Source organism: Leucopleurus acutus (genome assembly GCF_964270905.1).
Source record: "Leucopleurus acutus genome assembly, chromosome: 21".
NCBI lineage: Eukaryota > Metazoa > Chordata > Mammalia > Artiodactyla > Delphinidae > Leucopleurus > Leucopleurus acutus.
This window is the reverse complement of record NC_139163.1, coordinates 33031428-33048747: the sequence shown is the minus strand read 5'-3', so window position 1 is coordinate 33048747 and position 17320 is coordinate 33031428. Positions and strand designations below refer to the sequence as shown.

The 17320-nt window shown below is 48.9% G+C and overlaps 1 protein-coding gene across 2 annotated transcripts in view; it reads left to right on the top strand.

Moving 5' to 3' along the window:
• The window catches only part of SLC20A2 (solute carrier family 20 member 2), a 105370-nt gene that overhangs the window by 46599 nt on the left and 41451 nt on the right, over positions 1-17320 (top strand). For both annotated transcript variants that reach the window (XM_082863892.1, XM_082863893.1), the window contains exons 2-4: positions 10419-10969; positions 15791-15931; positions 17172-17257. In XM_082863892.1, the coding sequence (XP_082720018.1) occupies positions 10681-10969; positions 15791-15931; positions 17172-17257 (516 nt within the window). In that variant the 5' untranslated portion in view covers positions 10419-10680. The remainder of the gene's footprint in view (positions 1-10418; positions 10970-15790; positions 15932-17171; positions 17258-17320) is intronic.

Here is a 17320-nt window from a genome sequence, read left to right as displayed (position 1 = left end):
GCAGGCTCTGCAGCCTTCTTGGTAGCCCGTTCTCTTTATCACCCTCTGCTCTTTCCCCATGGTCTCTGCCTCCCACCCCTGGCTGAGGCCAGGACCTCAAGGTATCCCACCCCCCGGGGTCAGGAGTAGTGTCATTAAGAAAGCCCGATGCATGTCAGCCAGGGGCATCACTTCTGCTGCCTTCACACGGGTTTCGTTTGAGCGCCGCCTACACAGTAAGTGGGTAATCACAACCTGTACTCTCAGGACAGTCACATCTTCAGAAGGACCAAAATTGGAATAGATAACTTCTAAAAGTCCCTTCAGTTCGAATGTTTTATGATTCTCTAATTCTGTGAACCAAGATAGGCTAAAAGAGTTAATCATAGGTTGTTTCTTGTAAACATTAACCTCAACTACTGTGAAGTACTTGGACCATCAGGAAATTGCTTTATTCTTTGGGTTAAGTTCAGTCCTGATGGCCAAAACCTCCAGAGGAGCATGAGAAGGATGAAGAAAGAATCCAGAGAAAGAGCAAGTGTGACCGAGGAGGAACCTTTAGACTCCTGCACATCGAGGCCCCAAACCATGCAGAGACCTATTCACCGAGGGCTCAGACACCAGAACGAAGGGACAGCCTTGAAAGTGAAAAACAAAGATAAGATCAATGAAGAGAACAGAAGACGTATTCTGTGTCTTAAGTTGTGGGTCGTAAGGAAGAAAGAATTGTCTGAGAGGCCTAGGCTGAAAACAGACAGATTCGTATGAAATTCATTTTCTCTACTAGGAAAAACTAAGCATATTTTGGTTGTACATGCCTAACTTTTTAAAAAAAGTACTTTTCTTTGTAGTGTTTGAAGGTTTTTTTTTAATTGATGAAAGTAGTAATTGCTCATTGTAAACAGTTTTCATAATATCAAAAAATGTAAAGAACACCTAGAGAGAGTCGCTCTTATTGGGCCTGTTTCTTTAGTCCCTTAGCTCCGGACGTGCAGGCTCAGCGGCCATGGCTCACGGGCCCAGCCGCTCTGCAGCATGTGGGATCCTCCCGGACCGGGGTATGAACCCGTGTCCCCTGCATTGGCAGGCGGACTCTCAACCACTGCGCCACCAGGGAAGCCCCCGGTGCATTCTTAAACATGGTTGAAATATGGCCCAGGCCATTTTGTTTACGGATTTTTCACTTAGGATTATTACTATGTTCCGATGTCATGTAAAACTCTCAAGTTACACCATTTTAGTGACTACATAATATTTCATCTTTAGAAGTCACCCGTGTTTCTGCAGCCATTCTCCTGTCTGGGGACAGTTAGGTGGTTTCCTCTTTTTCATGATCATTATAAATGACCCTGTTAATAAACATCTTTGTACATGAGTATTTATTCACATTTTAAATTATTTACTTGTTTTCTTGAACTTTTGAGACTGATGTCATAAAGAACACCCCTTCCCTACCTGAGTCCTCCTCCTTCAAGGTAGAGGACCGGGATGGCCCTGCCTCTGGCCCAGCCTGGCAAGCGTACGAGCACCATTCCTCATATGAAAATAAACACCGTTGCTCGGAACCGTGTAAATCATTTCTGACTGTACTTTTGGGAGATGACATTACTGGACTGATTTTCGAGTTTGGTATTGGAGTTGCAAACAAGGTGACACTTTTATTATCTCATGCGCTCATCTACTGTAACTGACCTCCTGGAAGCTTTGGTACATGAGATGTCCACAAGTTCAGATTTAAAGTACCTGCAGGGCTTCCCTGGTGGTGCAGTGGTTAAGAATCCGCCTGCCAATGCGGGGGACACGGGTTCGAGCCCTGGTCCAGGAAGACCCCACATGCCACAGAGCAGCTAGGCCCATGCACCACAACTACTGAGCCCCCGTGCCACAACTACGGAAGCCCACAAGCCTAGAGCCTGTGCTCCGCAACAAGAGAAGCCACTGCAATGAGAAGCCCGCGCACCACAAGGAAGAGTAGCCCCTGTTTGCCACAAGTAGAGAAAAGCCTGCGTGCAGCAACAGAGACCCAATGCAGCCAAAAATAAAATAAAATTAAAGTACCTGCAGTCTGTGGCCCTCCGCAGAAGTGATTTTCAGCTGAAATGCTTATATTTGCCCTAACCTTGAATGCTCTCGAAGGGTACCTCTTTTTGGGTCCTACGGAACTGATGGAGACTTACCTCCACGGGAAGGCCGGCTGTTCTCTTCTCTGTGGAAGCACTAAGTGCCCATCTTGAAGGGCGGTCAGTAGGCTCTCCCAGCAGCAGGCCTTCCTCTCTCGTCTCTGGCCTCGGAAAAGCTGTGTGTGAGTCCCTTTCTGTGGGCCTTTCCCTGTGCAGTGCAGCGTCCTCCTCTGATCTGGTGTGCTCTTTGCTTCTCGACACCATTGTTTGGAGCAAGGGTGACAGCCTGCCCCTGACCCCTGGCTCCATTGGTTGCACTGGCTGGTTTTACTGTGTCTGAGTGGAATGTTCCTTCTTTCCTCAGGTAAGGGAGTGGCTCTTTCTTTCTGTTTTTAACTATTTAATAACTTTTGTACCTTATCCTAGGGGACTTGGGGGTTGGGGGGACAGTGTGGCAGTACAGGAAGGGAAAATATCAAAGATGACCCTGTCGTTTTCCTTCTTTTTTTCCTCAGCTCTGTTGAGATATAACTGACAAATAAAATGGTAAGATACTACCATTTAAATGTTACAATTTAAAGTGTCGGGCTTCCCTGGTGGCGCAGTGGTTGAGAGTCCGCCTGCCGATGCGGGGGACACGGGTTCGTGCCCCGGTCCGGGAGGATCCCACGTGCCGCGGAGCGGCTGGGCCCGTGAGCCGTGGCCACTGAGCCTGCGCATCCGGAGCCTGTGCTCCGCAACAGGAGAGGCCACAGCAGTGAGAGGCCCGCATACCGCAAAAAAATAAAGTGTACTCCGTGATGATTTGATACGTATTTGTACATCTACATTGCAAAAGGACTCTTGTCATCTCGTCAGTTAGTGCATCCATCACCTCACCTATTTGTATATTCGTGTTATTTTCTAATCAGCTTGATTGAGGCATAATTTATATACAGTCAAGCCCACCAGCTGTAAGTGTACAGTTCCATGAGTTTTGACACACATGCATGGTAGTATAACCACCACCATACGCAAGAGAGAGAACAGAAAGTTTCCTGTGTAGACGTGTGTTTCCATTTCCCTTGGGTAAATACACCTCAGAAGGGGATTGCTGGCTTGTATGCTGTATTGTATAAGAAACCACCAAATTGTTTTCCAAAGTGGCTTTACCATTTTGTGTGGATTTTTTCTCTTAGTACCTTTTAGGGTTCTTTTTTCTCTACCTCTTCGCCTCCCTCCACCCCTCAAAGAAGTTCCTGCACCTTACAGTGTATGTCAGTCTTCAAGCAAAGACAAGGCCAGAGTCGGTACATCGAGGAAGAAGAGCCGCACTGGAGGGAGACGGAGGCATACGAGTGAGAAAGATCCTTCTAGAAGGATTTGGGAACGTCACTCTGTTACAATTCCTGTGACTACAGTGATACCATAACTTCAAGTTGCTTGAGGCTACCCGCAACTTACAAAACACTTTGCATGCATTAGATTTGCTATTCCTGTCCCCGTTTGCAGATGGTGAGACAGGACTTACCCATGGTCACGTTGCTAGTTAGTAGCAGCGCCAGGCTTGGGCTTCAGGTTTCCTGACCATTGCCCAGGGCTTTATCTGCCAGTAACGGCAGGTCGCCAGGTGTGGATCCCTGGCGCTGAGCTGGGGGCCTTCACCCACCACCATGCTGTGTGCCGTTCTTCCCACTTTTCAGATGAGGCGTTGATATGACTTGTCCAGGGCTGTGGAACCAGGAGGAGGCTGCGGTGGCATGGACCCGGAGCCCTGACTGGCCCTGTGCTCTTTCCCCTTCTCCGGGCAGGAGAAACAAATGCTCTTTTCTAACAGCAGAGAGAAAAGGAGGAGGCGAAGGACACACAGGGCTGGGCAGGGGCCGCATCTGTTGGCCGACGTCCAGGCCACTTCTGTTCCAGTTTGCGTCGTTCCCTTTTTTTTTCTTTTTAATATATTTGGTTGCACTGGGTCTTAGCTGCAGCAGGCGGGCTCCTTAGTTGCGGCGTGCCTGCAGGATCCAGTTCCCCGACCAGGGATGGAACCCGGGCCCCCTGCATTGGAAGCGCGGAGGCTTAGCCACTGCGCCACCAGGGAAGTCCCGCGTCGTTCACTTTGCACGTCGTACGTCATTGTTTCCAGGCTCTGTGTCCGTGCTCAGTCCCCAGCGAGGACACCTGCTTCTCCTGCCTCTGTTATCTGCATCTTCTGCCTCCAAACCCCTGTTCCAGGTGGTGCCTGACCTCTGGCTGCGTTGTCACCTTGCCTTCTGACGTCATTTTCTCCCTCTTCTCCCCTCCTCGTCCCCTCTGCCCGTCCCCCTGCCTCTGCCGTCATCAGAACAGCATCCACCTGCCTTTCTCCAGGCACCTCTGCTCCCAGGGCGGCTCCGCTTATCTGTGAATATGCTGTTTAAAGGGGGCAGAGGCCAGTTTCAGACCCATTCTAGTAATGTTTCCATTTTTTATCATTCGTGTGAAAATATGAAACTCAGCGTTTTCTACCCTAAATATACTATTACTTTTTAAACTGTCTTTTTAACATTTAAGCGTTTGCAGTCGATGTTTCCGTGAGCTATTCAAGAATGATGCTGTAGGCAGAAGCTAACACACCATTGTGGAGCAGTTGTACCCCAATGAAGATGTTAAAAAAAAAAAAAAAGAATGATGTTGTTAATAGAAACTCCTTATGACAAGATCTACATCCTGAATGGTGAAAGAAAAATGTTTCTGCTGTACTGTTCTCCGCAAGTCATAAGATTCCAAAAGTGAATCTTCCGTTTTATTTAAATGTTACCAGGAAAAGCTAGTAGTTTCTTTGTCTTACTAGTCAGGCTCACCCACGTGTAGCAGAGGGTTACTGGATTTTACGTCGTGCCCCTGAAGAGCTATTTCGACTTAAGTGTCAGAATTCAAGATCCAGCCCCGGTTTCCGGGAGAGCAGGTGGTACATTTTCAGAGGGTGTGTGTGAAGCACTTGGGCCTCAGGGGAGGTGTTGGAAAATAACTTCAGAGCCCCAGGTTCTCTGCATGGGGGACCTGGCTCTTTCCCGTCATCTGTCAAAGGGGGGGCCTGGCCTGGCTGTGGCCCATGAATGTCAGGGAAAAGAGCCGCGCAGCCCAGAAGCAGCACAGTGGATGCCCTCCTCCTATCTGCTTTAGAGCGTATCAAGCTGGAGGATGTAAGCAGCTATTAATTATTACTCAGCTCATGTCAGTAAATGAGATTAAGCCTCATCAAGTAGGACCTTGCCCTACTTACACTGTTTCCTAGCAGACCCAGGAAAGAAGACATTTTATAGATGTATTGAATTCCTTCTGCATCATAGGGACAGGAGGACTGCGAAGTTATTAGGTGAAATGTAAGGGCAGCTCGGTAAGCATCCTTCAGGATGAGAGGTGTTCTTTAAAAAGCTGAGTTTGAAATTGGCACATGAATTGATGAAAATAGGTGTGTGCTTGGGGAAGAAGCCAAAAGTCATCTTTGGGATTCTTTTCTGCGTGGGTCTGAGCTCCTGAACAGGCCACAGTCTGCCACTGACCTGGTTGTCTGGGGCTGGTAGCCGGACTGGGGAGATGGTTAGACCCCAGGCTGGGGGGAGGGGTGTGCAGGGTGGAGGGGGGCTGGAGCAGCACCTTTGCTGGAAGGGTCAGGGGTCTCCTCGGGTGTCGCCTTTGGCAGCGTTTCAGAGCGGGACCCTCCCACCCAAGCTCCTCTGTGCACAAATGTCTATTAAGTGCTACAACTCAGCAACATTGCTGTTTTTAAACAGCATACAAACGTGACTAGAAATATCCTGAGAACGTTTGTTTTCACCCTTCCGTTAACATTCCTGTTTCTAGGGTGGAGAAGAGGGTGTTAGGGAGAGTTGAGGCAGATGCTCGTGGAAGTAGAGAATGTATAAGCCTCAGCTCAGGATCCCTGAGGAGGGCTCATTCAGAGCTGAAGGCCTAGACACGAGGGCAGGAGAGCCGAGCCGAGCAGCTTGTTCAGAAGCCCCTGAGGAAAGACAGGATCTTGTGAACAGGACGCGTTTCGGACACAGCTTATGAGACCCTCAGTACCTCCTGCGATAAGTCAAACAGTTGAAGGGCTCTGTTCTTCCAGTGCAGGAGGTTGACGGCATCTGAAAATTGACGACTGTCTCGTAACGTTCAGTCCTGTGAATCCCGACCACGTAGGGGCTTTCACACTCGGGGAAGGAGAGGGAAAGAGGAAGCTTGTTCCAACCTCCCCCCACCTCGTCCTGACCTTTTTCAGAAAAGCCCTCCTAGGAGAGTTAGAAGGAACAAGGCATTTGCTGGAGGTTCCAAACAGCACTGCCCCTTGTTGAGAACCATTGCTGAGGACGAGAAGAGGCATTTCCAAGTGATGCTTCCACACCTCAGACTCCTCTGTCTCCAGCTGCAGGATTCCCGTGAACTCACATGTGTTGATTCTTTCCACCTTTAACTTGGTGTGAGGTAGGGATCTCACTTTTTTCTTCCTTCCAGATAGTTAGCAGCTAGCACGTTGTCCCAGCATCATTTATTGAATAAGTCAGATTTCCCCACTGATGTGATCACCTCCCTTCAAAATCCTACTTTCAGACACCAGCACTCCCCGACGGCATCCTGGTCGGGCCTCAGCCGCTCTGAATTTGGGCGGTGTTCTTGGCAAACTTCCACTGTGGCCTCCTGCACAGTGGTCCTCTGGCCCGCCGAGGGCTCGGTCTCAGCAGCGTTGCTATCTTTTTCCATAGAGCAGATTGTGTGGTTATTTAAGCTCTGTATTTTGCTCACATTTGATAAAAATCAATGGAGAAAGTCAGGGTGTTGGTACTTGCAATAAGAAACTGGCCGGGTAAATATCATGCAAGATAGAAATCATCTGGGCTCAGAAAAGGGGCAAAAGCCTTTCTCCTCAACCAGCTGCTTTTGCACTTCAGCCGGTTGGCTGAGGGTTTGAGTGTGAAGGAGAAAACATAGACACAGTTGTGGAGATAAGTTATCTAAGGTCATCTAAGTAGGAGAGGGAATCCCTGCTCTGAAATGGTGCCAGGGGCACCATAAAGACAATGAGAAGCCTCACTCCAAGCAAAGCTGGGCTGAGGGCATCGCTGCTGAGCTGCCTTCACCCCTGTGTGTGCCGTGTCCAGCCACGAGCTGTGCTCAGACACCATCCTGCCACTGACAAACAAAACCAAGTACAGTGCAGAAGGGAAAACACACCCTGCTCAGTGACTTTTCAGCCCAGCTCCACAGGTAGGCGCCAGCTCTCCTCTCTCCACCGCTGTTGACAAGCCAACGCCATGGTTGGCTTCTTTGCATCACTTCTCTTCCCCTGTCAACACCCCTGCCCTGGGCCCAGGACACCCCATCTGCGCCGAGCAGGGGCCTCGTAGGCAGTCTCCCCATATCCACCCCGGCCTCCATCCTGTTCTCTCTTCCCACTGTGGCCAGGGGGCCTCCCAGAAGGAGGGTCTGAGCATGACAGCACCCTTTCAGCGCCCCCTGTTGTTAGTCGGTGACCACAGTCTTTAATATGGTCCAGCTCAGCTTCCACCATGGGCCCCTCACCCCGGCTGCCACCGGTCCCCTCCCCTCGTCCCGCTCCTTCCCAGCTGGGAACCGCCTGGAATGCCTCCCCCAGTCGCAGGTTGACCCCCCGTCCTTAGACGGCAGGGGACACTCTCCTGCCCGCGCAGACCAGGCCTTGCCCCCATCATGTGCTCGTGATGCTGCACGTGCAGCGAGAGCCTCCTGCTTCCGCAGCATCGGCTGCAGCTGATGGTCTGACGTGTGTTTGTCGATGAGCATCTGTTTCCCTCCCTGGAGGGGAGCTCCGCACGTGCAGGACCCCGTCCATCATCACTCAGCATCTTCCTCGTGACGGGCAGGCGGGGGCCTGCAGTAAATATCTGTTGGGCATTGTCCTTGTTGGCCCTCTGGGCCACCTAACCTGACAGATGGACTTTCATCTAGAATTCTCTTATATTTTAAGATAGATGATATTGGTCCAGAATGGTTTAATTTTGTATTTTCATTTATAGAACGTTGTCTCTTGCCTTTAGAGTGGTCTTTTCCCGTGTCTCCGTCGGGCCCAGAATCTCCAGAATTGCGTGGACCACGAAGCTTAGAAAATGAGAAGGTGGTCAGGGCACATTTTTTATTTCATCGTGTGCCTTGTAGCATTGCCTACACTGCCCTCCCAGCACGTGTACTCACCACATTTTAGTGAATTATATTTTTTAAAAAGATGGTTCTCAATATACGTTTATTGATTTGTTTTTTATGTATTATTTTAATTTGAAAAGCACATCACCATGGTATACAGTTTTTGGAGGAAAGGAAAAAATGATCTTGACACTGCTTCTTAAACTCAACCACTGTTACAATTTTAGTGATTACCATTTGGTCTTTTATATGCCTTTTAACGTTGCCACAATCACAGGTACATAAATTTTATGTCCTGCTCTTTTCCCTCTAAATAACCTTAATGTTGATTGATCATTATGTTGTGTATGACGTGGTGTATGAGCCTGTTTCATTCAGTTCAGTTAGCATTTATGGGCACCATTCCCGATGCCTAGAACCGCTCAAAGGAACTGCACAGATGTGGTACTTTGACTATATAATAATAGAATACCACCGTTCTGAGGCTTTTAGTGACCTTTTTACTTCACATATGTATTAATTCTGTGATGTCACATCTTCATCCCAGGAGGAAGCCTATGCAAGAGTTATTTCATTTGTTTAATAGCTTCTTTCTTCACTTATTCAACAACTTGATTAGGGCTTACCCCGTGCCAGGCGCTAGTCTGTGTGCTGGAGACGCAGCAAAGTCCTTGCGTCCTGTGAGGGGCCGGACAGGAGTGAGTGAGTGAATGAATGATGAGGTGGTCAGTAGAAAAGACAAAAGGTCAGGTGAGAGGGAGGGATGATGGCATGCGGGGTGCTCTTCGACAGGGTCAGGGAGGGCTGCTCTGGTGACATCTGGGCAGAGAGGGACTTGGAGCCGGTGATGAGCTGTGCAGCCATCAGACAGGCTGTTTCTGGCAGAGGGACCAGAAGGTACAAAGGGCCTGAGGTGAGCGAGCCAGTGAGGGGAGGGGGTGGGCAGGGACTGAGGTCAGTGAGCCCGGGCGGGGTTGGGGGGGAGGCCCGAGGAGGTCAGGCGGGGAGCCCGAGGAGATCTGGTGGGGGAGCCCTGAGGAGATCTGGTGGGGAGGCCTGAGGAGATCTGGGGGGGAGGCCTGAGGAGATCTGGGGGGGAGCCCCGAGAAGACCTGGTGGGGAGCCCCGAGATCTGGTGGGGGAGGAGCCCGATGAGATCTGGTCAGGGAGCCCCGAGATCTGGTGGGGAAGGAGCCCGAGGAGATCTGGGGGGCGAGCCCCGAGGAGATCTGGTGGGGGAGCCCCGAGGAGATCTGGTTGGGGAGCCCTGAGATCTGGGGGAGCCCCGAGGAGATTTGGTGGGGGAGCCCGAGGAGATCTGGTGGGGGAGCCCCGAGGAGATCTGGTGGGGGGCCCGAGGAGATCTGATGGGGAAGCCCCAAGATCTGGGGGGAGCCCGAGGAGATCTGGCGAGGGAGCCCGAGGAGATCTGGTGGGGGACCCCCGAGGAGATCTGGTGGGGACCCCCGAGGAGATCTGGTGGGGGAGCCCCGAGATCTGGGGGGGAGCCCCAAGGACATCTGGGAGGGCCTCCCAGGCCATGGTCAGGCCTCTGACTGTTCCCCGAGTGAGGTGGGAAACAGGGCGTAGTGACCTGATCTGCTTCTTGCTCTGACAGGGTCGCTTCGCTCCAGCTTCCCTGTCCCCCGGGAGCCCCTTCAGTTCCCATCCTGTCATCTTTTGAAGGAGTCACTTCGTGTCTGACCCGGGTCTGCCAAGCTCAGGGTGTGCAAATGGTCAGGTAGACAGTTGCCACACCCCACGGTGTCACAGCCACATCGGGTCATCCTGTTCCAAGAAATCAGGCGTGGTCCACGTATTTGAGGAACGCGGTAACTCTGAATTTCTCGTTTCCTTATCTTGTGCTCATCCAAGGCAATTTTTTCTTTGTAAAATTAAAGACCACATATATTTTTCCAATTGCATAAAAATGTATCCTATTAAGACTTCCTACCTGTGATCATAAAGCAGCTACACCCTGGGACGCTCTAGAATCAGCTTTCCTGGGGGTGGGCTGGGCAGGTAGCCTGACTATCATCTTCCTTGCGTTGCTTTATGGTCAGATCTGCCACATGCCAGCGTGAGATCCTATCAGCAGTTTCCAAACATTTCTTTCTGAAAGAACAAACTGTTGTCACCGGTTGCTCAGGGTAATTGATCTCTTTTGTCTTCTTCCTGTTACAGGGGGAGATCTCACAGCTTCCCCAGACTGGGAAGGGAAATATGGAATGTGTTTTACCGCTGACTGAACACAACCCAATGAACTGTCCTGACAGTAGTTTGAAAACCAGCAGCTAGCAGTTTGTGCAGCTCCAGCATCATCCGGCACTTTCCAGAGCAGACTCATTGTTTACGAGAACTCTCGGCCTGACGACGTTTTAACCTCAAGCTCGGCACCTTTCAAATACTTCTGCAAAAGAAAAGTACCCGGAACCCCCTTTCCAAAATGGCCACAGATGAGTATCTGTGGATGGTCATCTTGGGTTTTTTCATAGCTTTTATCTTGGCATTTTCCGTGGGTGCCAATGATGTTGCCAATTCGTTTGGTACTGCCGTGGGCTCGGGCGTGGTGACCCTGAGGCAGGCCTGCATCCTGGCTTCAATCTTTGAAACCACCGGTTCGGTGTTACTGGGGGCCAAAGTCGGAGAGACCATCCGGAAAGGCATCATTGACGTGAACCTGTACAACCACACTGTGGAGACGCTCATGGCCGGGGAGGTCAGTGCCATGGTCGGTAAGTAGCCTCGTCTTTCCACCTGTGGGAATGTGTCCACTGACCCATTTCTCATATACATAAGTGAGATTTTTGTTTTAACTTTTCAAAAACTGGTTTGGTGGTTCTTTTTTTTTTATTGAAGTCCAGTTGATTTACAATGTTGTGTCAGTTTCAGGTGTACAGCACAGTGATTCAGCCATATATATATGTATGTATACTTTTTCAGATTTCTCATTTACTATTATTTACTCATTTACTACTATTATTTGTGCTCTCTGTGTTTAATTCAGTTATCATTTTGGTCAGTGTTCAAATATCAAGCAACCATTTCTGTCCTTGAATGTATGGCAGACTTGCTTGTCCAAATAGATTTTGGTTAAGTCAGTGCTTTTCATAAAGTCCAGAAAAAGATATTTGTAGCATAGCTCTTTGTCATTTTAAAGCTGTTTGAAAGTTATTAAAGAAAGAACACGTCTAAGTGAATGTGTTTGAGAGGTTTACTTAGGTTTATTTATAAACCTTGAAGGTTCATTTCTATTTTTTCATAGATTTTCCATCAGTTAGGAAGTAATGTTTTGAAAACTTGGTTGCTCCAAAACAGTGTTTATTAGCTTAACTTCTGTATTCTCTGTTGAAGTTTTAAAGCAGTTGCCAATTGACTCTTAAGTGACTGTGTTTTCAAGAAATTCTGGTCTTCTCTGTCATTTGTCTTCCTTTTGTTAGTGTTTGTTTGGATTTTCTGATTCCACCCCTGGGAGCTCCATCTAGTATGCTTGTTTTTTTTGTTTGTTTTTTGTTTGTTTGTTTGTTTTTGTGGTACGCGGGCCTCTCACTGTTGTGGAGCACAGGCTCCAGACGCACAGGCTCAGCAGCCATGGCTCACGGGCCCAGCCCCGCTCCGCGGCATGTGGGATCTTCCCGGACCGGGGCACGAACCCGTGTCCACTGCATCAGCAGGCGGACTCTCAACCACTGCGCCACTAGGGAAGCCCCCACTGCGCCACCAGGGAAGCCCTAGTACGCTTGTTTCGTTTTCCACCGGAAGATCGCTTGTATGTCACCTGTTTGCAGTAGGACCTTTTATTGGTGGTGTCGGGCATGTGGTTCCTCCCCTGCCCGAGGCGACTCCACACTGGCAGCACCGTGGGCGCTGCCCTCGCTGAGCTGGAAGATTCGGGCAGCAGGGCCTTAGGTGCAGCCGACAAGCTCCTCCTCTGCTTGCCTCTAGGTCGAGGTGATGCACAGCAGATGGCGTGTCTACACGGGTAGTGGGGGAGAGGTGGGAGAGGGGAGTCCTGCCACCTTCTGCTTTCAACAGGGCACGTGTTTTTGTGGGGAGAGCCCTGCACCGGGAGGCCGGATGCCGGTGGACCAAGAACACGGCTACATCCCACGGATCCCCAGGGGTTTACCACCGCCAGCACTTCTTAAGAATGTGCAGGTCATTTGCCAGGTTTAAGGTGGCCCATCATCTTTTCTTTACAGCGGGTTGGTTTGAGAAGTAGAGTAGTTGAGGCCTTTGGTTGGAAGATGGATGTCCTCAGTAAGGAATTAAATACTACTAAAGCACAGTAAGCTGGTCATACGTGCTGAGGAGTTCCTCTTTGTCAGCTGCACATGTTGTGTGAAAGATGTAAGGCTCATGATGACTTTAATTCATCATTATTTTTAAGAATTAAAAATCATTTACTACAACAGCTACTGTAATGATTGAATTTTCACCTTCACTGAACATGTACTTCTCATCACAGTCTGGTATAATTGACGTTTCCCTGACAGTTTGACAGTTGTTTGTCAAATTCACCCTCAATAGTCATGATCAATATCTAAGACATAATCATATCAAGAGGAAATTAAGATTTTGCCAGTTGGTATGATGCGGACAAGATATATTGAAAGTAGAGGAGAAATAAAGAAAAACACTGATGAAGTTCAATCTTTTTTTTTTTAATTTTATAATTGGAGTGTAGTTGATTTACAATGTTGTGTTAGCTTCAGGTGTACAGTGAGTCAGTTATACATATACATATATCGGCTCTTTTTGTAGATTCTTTTCCCATATAGGTCATTACAGAGGATTGAGTGGAGTTCCCTGTGCTATACAGTGATGAAGTTCAATCTTAACAGAGGCTCCTCCTTGAGTTGGATGAGCCCTTTGGGGAGTGGTGGTGCTTACCGAGGAGGTTTGTTTGTGAGGCTGCCCCAGGGCCCTGGGTGGACGGAAGGCCTGCGGGCTGAGCTCCACGTCACCACTAACTTGCCGTGTAGACAGCATAAGTTGTCCAGTTTTGGGGTTTTCCCACCCCTGGCCTTGGTCTCTACACTCAAAGAATGAAGGATACTTACCTCCACTAGAATTTAGGTCAACCAAAGCATTTGGGGATTTTTGCTTGAATAACTTGATTTGGTTTGCTTTGGTGTCTTTTTTTTTTTTTTTTTGGTGTGTGGCTAGAAGAATCTCAAAGCCTATTTTGTTGGGAATTGGTGAGAGTTACCTAGACTTTTAAAATTGGGTTCCTTGTACATGGGAACTGGGGAAGTTTAGGATGGTGGTATAATCATGATTGGCCCAAACCGAGATGATTCTGTTCAGATGCCTGAGTTCTCCCAATCTTCCTCTTTTAAAGTCAACATCCCTTTCTTTGTCCCTTTTCTTCCCATCTCTTTATTTTTTTTCTCTTTTTTCTTTATAATCTCCACCCCAAGCCCATGAATCTCTGCGCTTGCTGGTAAAGTTGCGGTAGTGTTAAGCTGATTGGGTAGAAGAAATTGTTCATGCCAGCCACACTTCCTGAACAAGGCACCTCTGGGGACTCTAGCTCAGCCCTAAAGCAACAGTCGATCCACTTACTATGAAGCCGCCAATGGTTCCCAAAATCCACTGAGAATTCAGAACGCGCCATCTTTTCCTGGAAATACCCACGACAGCACGACCGAGCCATCTCCTGGAACCACCCTAGGAAGTGCTGAGTCTTCTTTGCCTCCGCGTAACCTGTACCTTCTCTGCTGTTCTTTCATCCTCCAGGAGGCTGTGGCCTCAGACACCCATCTTAACCTCCACTTTCCCCAGGTTTTGTCTGGCAGCCTCATCCTGTGCTTAATCCCCTCCTTCACTGCAGGACATCATTATCTTAGGTTAAACTCTCTCTTTTTCCCACTGTTTTCCTTCAGTTAATGTAATCCCATTCACCTCCAGGAATTCCCAAGGTCAAGGAGGGCCTCTGGCCCACTCTCGCCTTGCAAGGCCCCGTCCTCCCCTCTGTCCCCTGCTCCCCAGTGCCCACCCCCCATTCCTCCCTCTCTCAGGCAGCCCCGTCCCCCTACCTTTCCTTACCAACCCTCCTGTTATAAAGTCAGCCAGAGAGAGGATAGTGGCTTTCAGGATTGAAAACCTCATGGTCTGAATTCACATGGGTGAGTTTATCCCATTCTCTTAACATCACTAGGGTATTTTACTTTTTGTAAGAATATTTGCTTTTTAAGTTCTGGTTCTGTGGTGTGAAACACGCTCCAAAGTCTGGCTTTATTTTTAAAACAACTAGTCCCTGAGGAGCCCAGGGCTTAGATGTCCGGGCTTGCAGGACTGCCTGCGGGGGAGCCTGGTTGCTGCCATCAAGCCTGTCACCGGTTTGGCAGCCCAAGGCTGGCCCTCCTCCTCCCAGCACACGTTTCAGGGGGTAGGTTCGGGGTCACGGCCCACTGCGGCACAAAGGTCAGCCTGCCTGGCGCTCCCAGAGCAGCTGTCAGCCTTGCTCCGCAAATGGGGACCTGCACGACCTCTCACGAGCCTCTGTGACGCAGATGTTTTTGGAGAAAATGCCAGGGGTCTGTTTAAAAGTGCTGCTACCAAGCAGCCAGATTTCCAGAGTTAACACTTGGGATTAAGGCCGTGCCCTGCTTATCAGCCAGGCCCTTCGTCCCCTGCAGCCCTTTGTGAGCTTTTCAACAGCTGTTTCCGAAAGTGACCTCTCCCCAGCCAATGCTTTTAATACTCCCTGCAAAACTTGATCTGCTCATGAAAATATCTGAAGTGAACTGTAGCCTGGAAGAACACGAAGCCTAGAAAAGGGTGGCGAAATTGAGGTAAAAGGACACAAAGCCCAAACCCAGGGATCCTCTTAATTCCTGAGAATTAGAAGGCCTGGAGGGGCCCAGCCGCCTGGGCAGGGGCTGAGGGTAGCCGCCCAGCGTGGGGTTAAATATCACGGTTACTTCTCACAGGAGAGGCAAAACTGCGAAAAGTTATGCGGGATTACACACACTCTCTCTTTGTTTTTACTGAGGTATATTCGACGTGACATTATATTGGCTTCAGGTATACAGCGTTGTGATTTGCTGTTTGTATTTTATACTCTCTCTTGTACCGACTAATATACGTAGGCGGTATCTAGCCTCCTCATGATGTGACTGAACGGCGTAACTACAGCAGAATCTTTTCCAATACGCAGCCTTTCCTGTTTCTCCATGTTCATTCGTCCTCAGTCTCCTGCTTGGTCCTGGCCACACTTCACATCAGAACTCACCTCATCACCCCACCCTTGCTTAACCATGACAAAGGCAGCTAGGAACTGACATCACGGGGCTTTTCTTTAAATACTTTCAAGTACTTTCCTTTGAATAAGTCAGCATTATCCCTTCAGTGTTGAAGAATGTTCCTTTGGCTAAAGTTATTTGAGTGGTTTCTCCCAGGGCTTTGTAAAGAAACAATCCAGAGACAATTAACCCCAGGGAGGCATTAGGAAGGAGAACGTAATTTGGCTTTCTTCCATCTATGGCTGTTTGAGACATCGCTGTATATCTGACTTTTTTCTGTCTTTGTTTTTTATCTTCAACCCACAGGCTCCGCCGTCTGGCAGCTCATTGCATCTTTCCTGAGGCTCCCGATCTCGGGGACTCACTGCATTGTCGGGGCCACCATTGGATTCTCCCTCGTCGCAATTGGTACAAAAGGTGTGCAGTGGATGGAGCTGGTCAAGATCGGTAATTGCCATTTTCTTTCACTTATAAGCAGGAAAGTTTACATTTTCTAGAGTAAGTGTTATTAAAAGTCACCGTTATACTTTTTTCTTTAAGTGTGAACATTTAGAAGACCTACATGGATAGGTCTGTGAACGTTTTCCCTTAAAATTTCTGTTAGCAGAGATTGTGCACTGTTATGCAGTTTTTAACTCCAGATGCTCTTTTCAAATGCTACATTGTCATACAGCTTTGAAAATCAGTATCTGTTGTTCACAGGGCATTTAGAAATTTATCTGGTTGAAATCAGTGTGTAGGCAGAGAAAAACTGGGCCCTGGTCCAGGAGTCAGAGTTCCTGGTGATGCGGAAGCTGGAAGTGAGCCGGGTGCTCCTTGCCCCACTGCATCCAGGAGACCCCCAGTCTGCCTGGTGCTGCTTCTGGGTTGGGGGCTGCCCAGTGGGGACTGTTAAGAGGGGTTTGACAACCTGCTTCCTGGGTCTGACTTTTTCAGTAAGGGGGAAGTCCTTTCAGCCCCCTAAGTACCAACACGCCCGTTGTGAAAAACACTCTCTCTCGCCCATCTCCATCCTTGTACGAATCGTAGTGGCCTTAGGAGGCCTAGGGTAAGCGGATCCCTGAACTGCAAGCAGGACACAGATTGCCAGGGAACTCTGCTGACCCCAGGAAACTCACCCGAGGTCCCAGGAAACTCACCCGAGGTCCCAGGCTTCTAGAACAGTGGTGCTTCATTCTGGCTGCACTTTCGAATTACCTGGGAGAGCAATTTAAAGATATCAGTGCCCAGACCCCATTCCAGACCTTTTAAAGCAGAATTCTGTGGGTGGACCCAGAACGTAACTAGTTTTTGAAAACTCTGCAGATGTTTCCAGTGTGCAGCCAGAGGCTACGGGGTGACAGTACGAGGCTGGCCTTGGAAATTGAAAGGGAAGGTGGTCCAGGGATGGGGCTGCACGAAGGGCAGGCAGAAGGGGCTCAGTGGGAATCAAAGGAACCGTCGTCGGAGGCCGGAGCTGGGAGGTGGTGTGTGTGCCGTGGCCTGAGGTCTGTTTGTGAGGACGGTGACCCCTATGTGGAGGTCAGTCTGCCAAGGCAGTGGGTTTGTTGGGTTCTGAGTCAAGGTGAACAATTCCAGGAATGCTGACTAATGTATGTGCTATATGCTGGTTATCACTGTATTATATAAATAGGACCTGAATTATGTAGAATTTTAACATTCATTAGATTTTCTTTTGATTATTCAGTTGCTTCTTGGTTTATATCTCCGCTGTTGTCTGGTTTCATGTCTGGCGTGCTGTTTGTACTGATCAGAAAGTTCATCTTAAGAAAGGTAAGTGAGGCTATTATTTTTTAAATTAAGTTTTAGACCTAATTTTGGTTCTACTCAATAGAA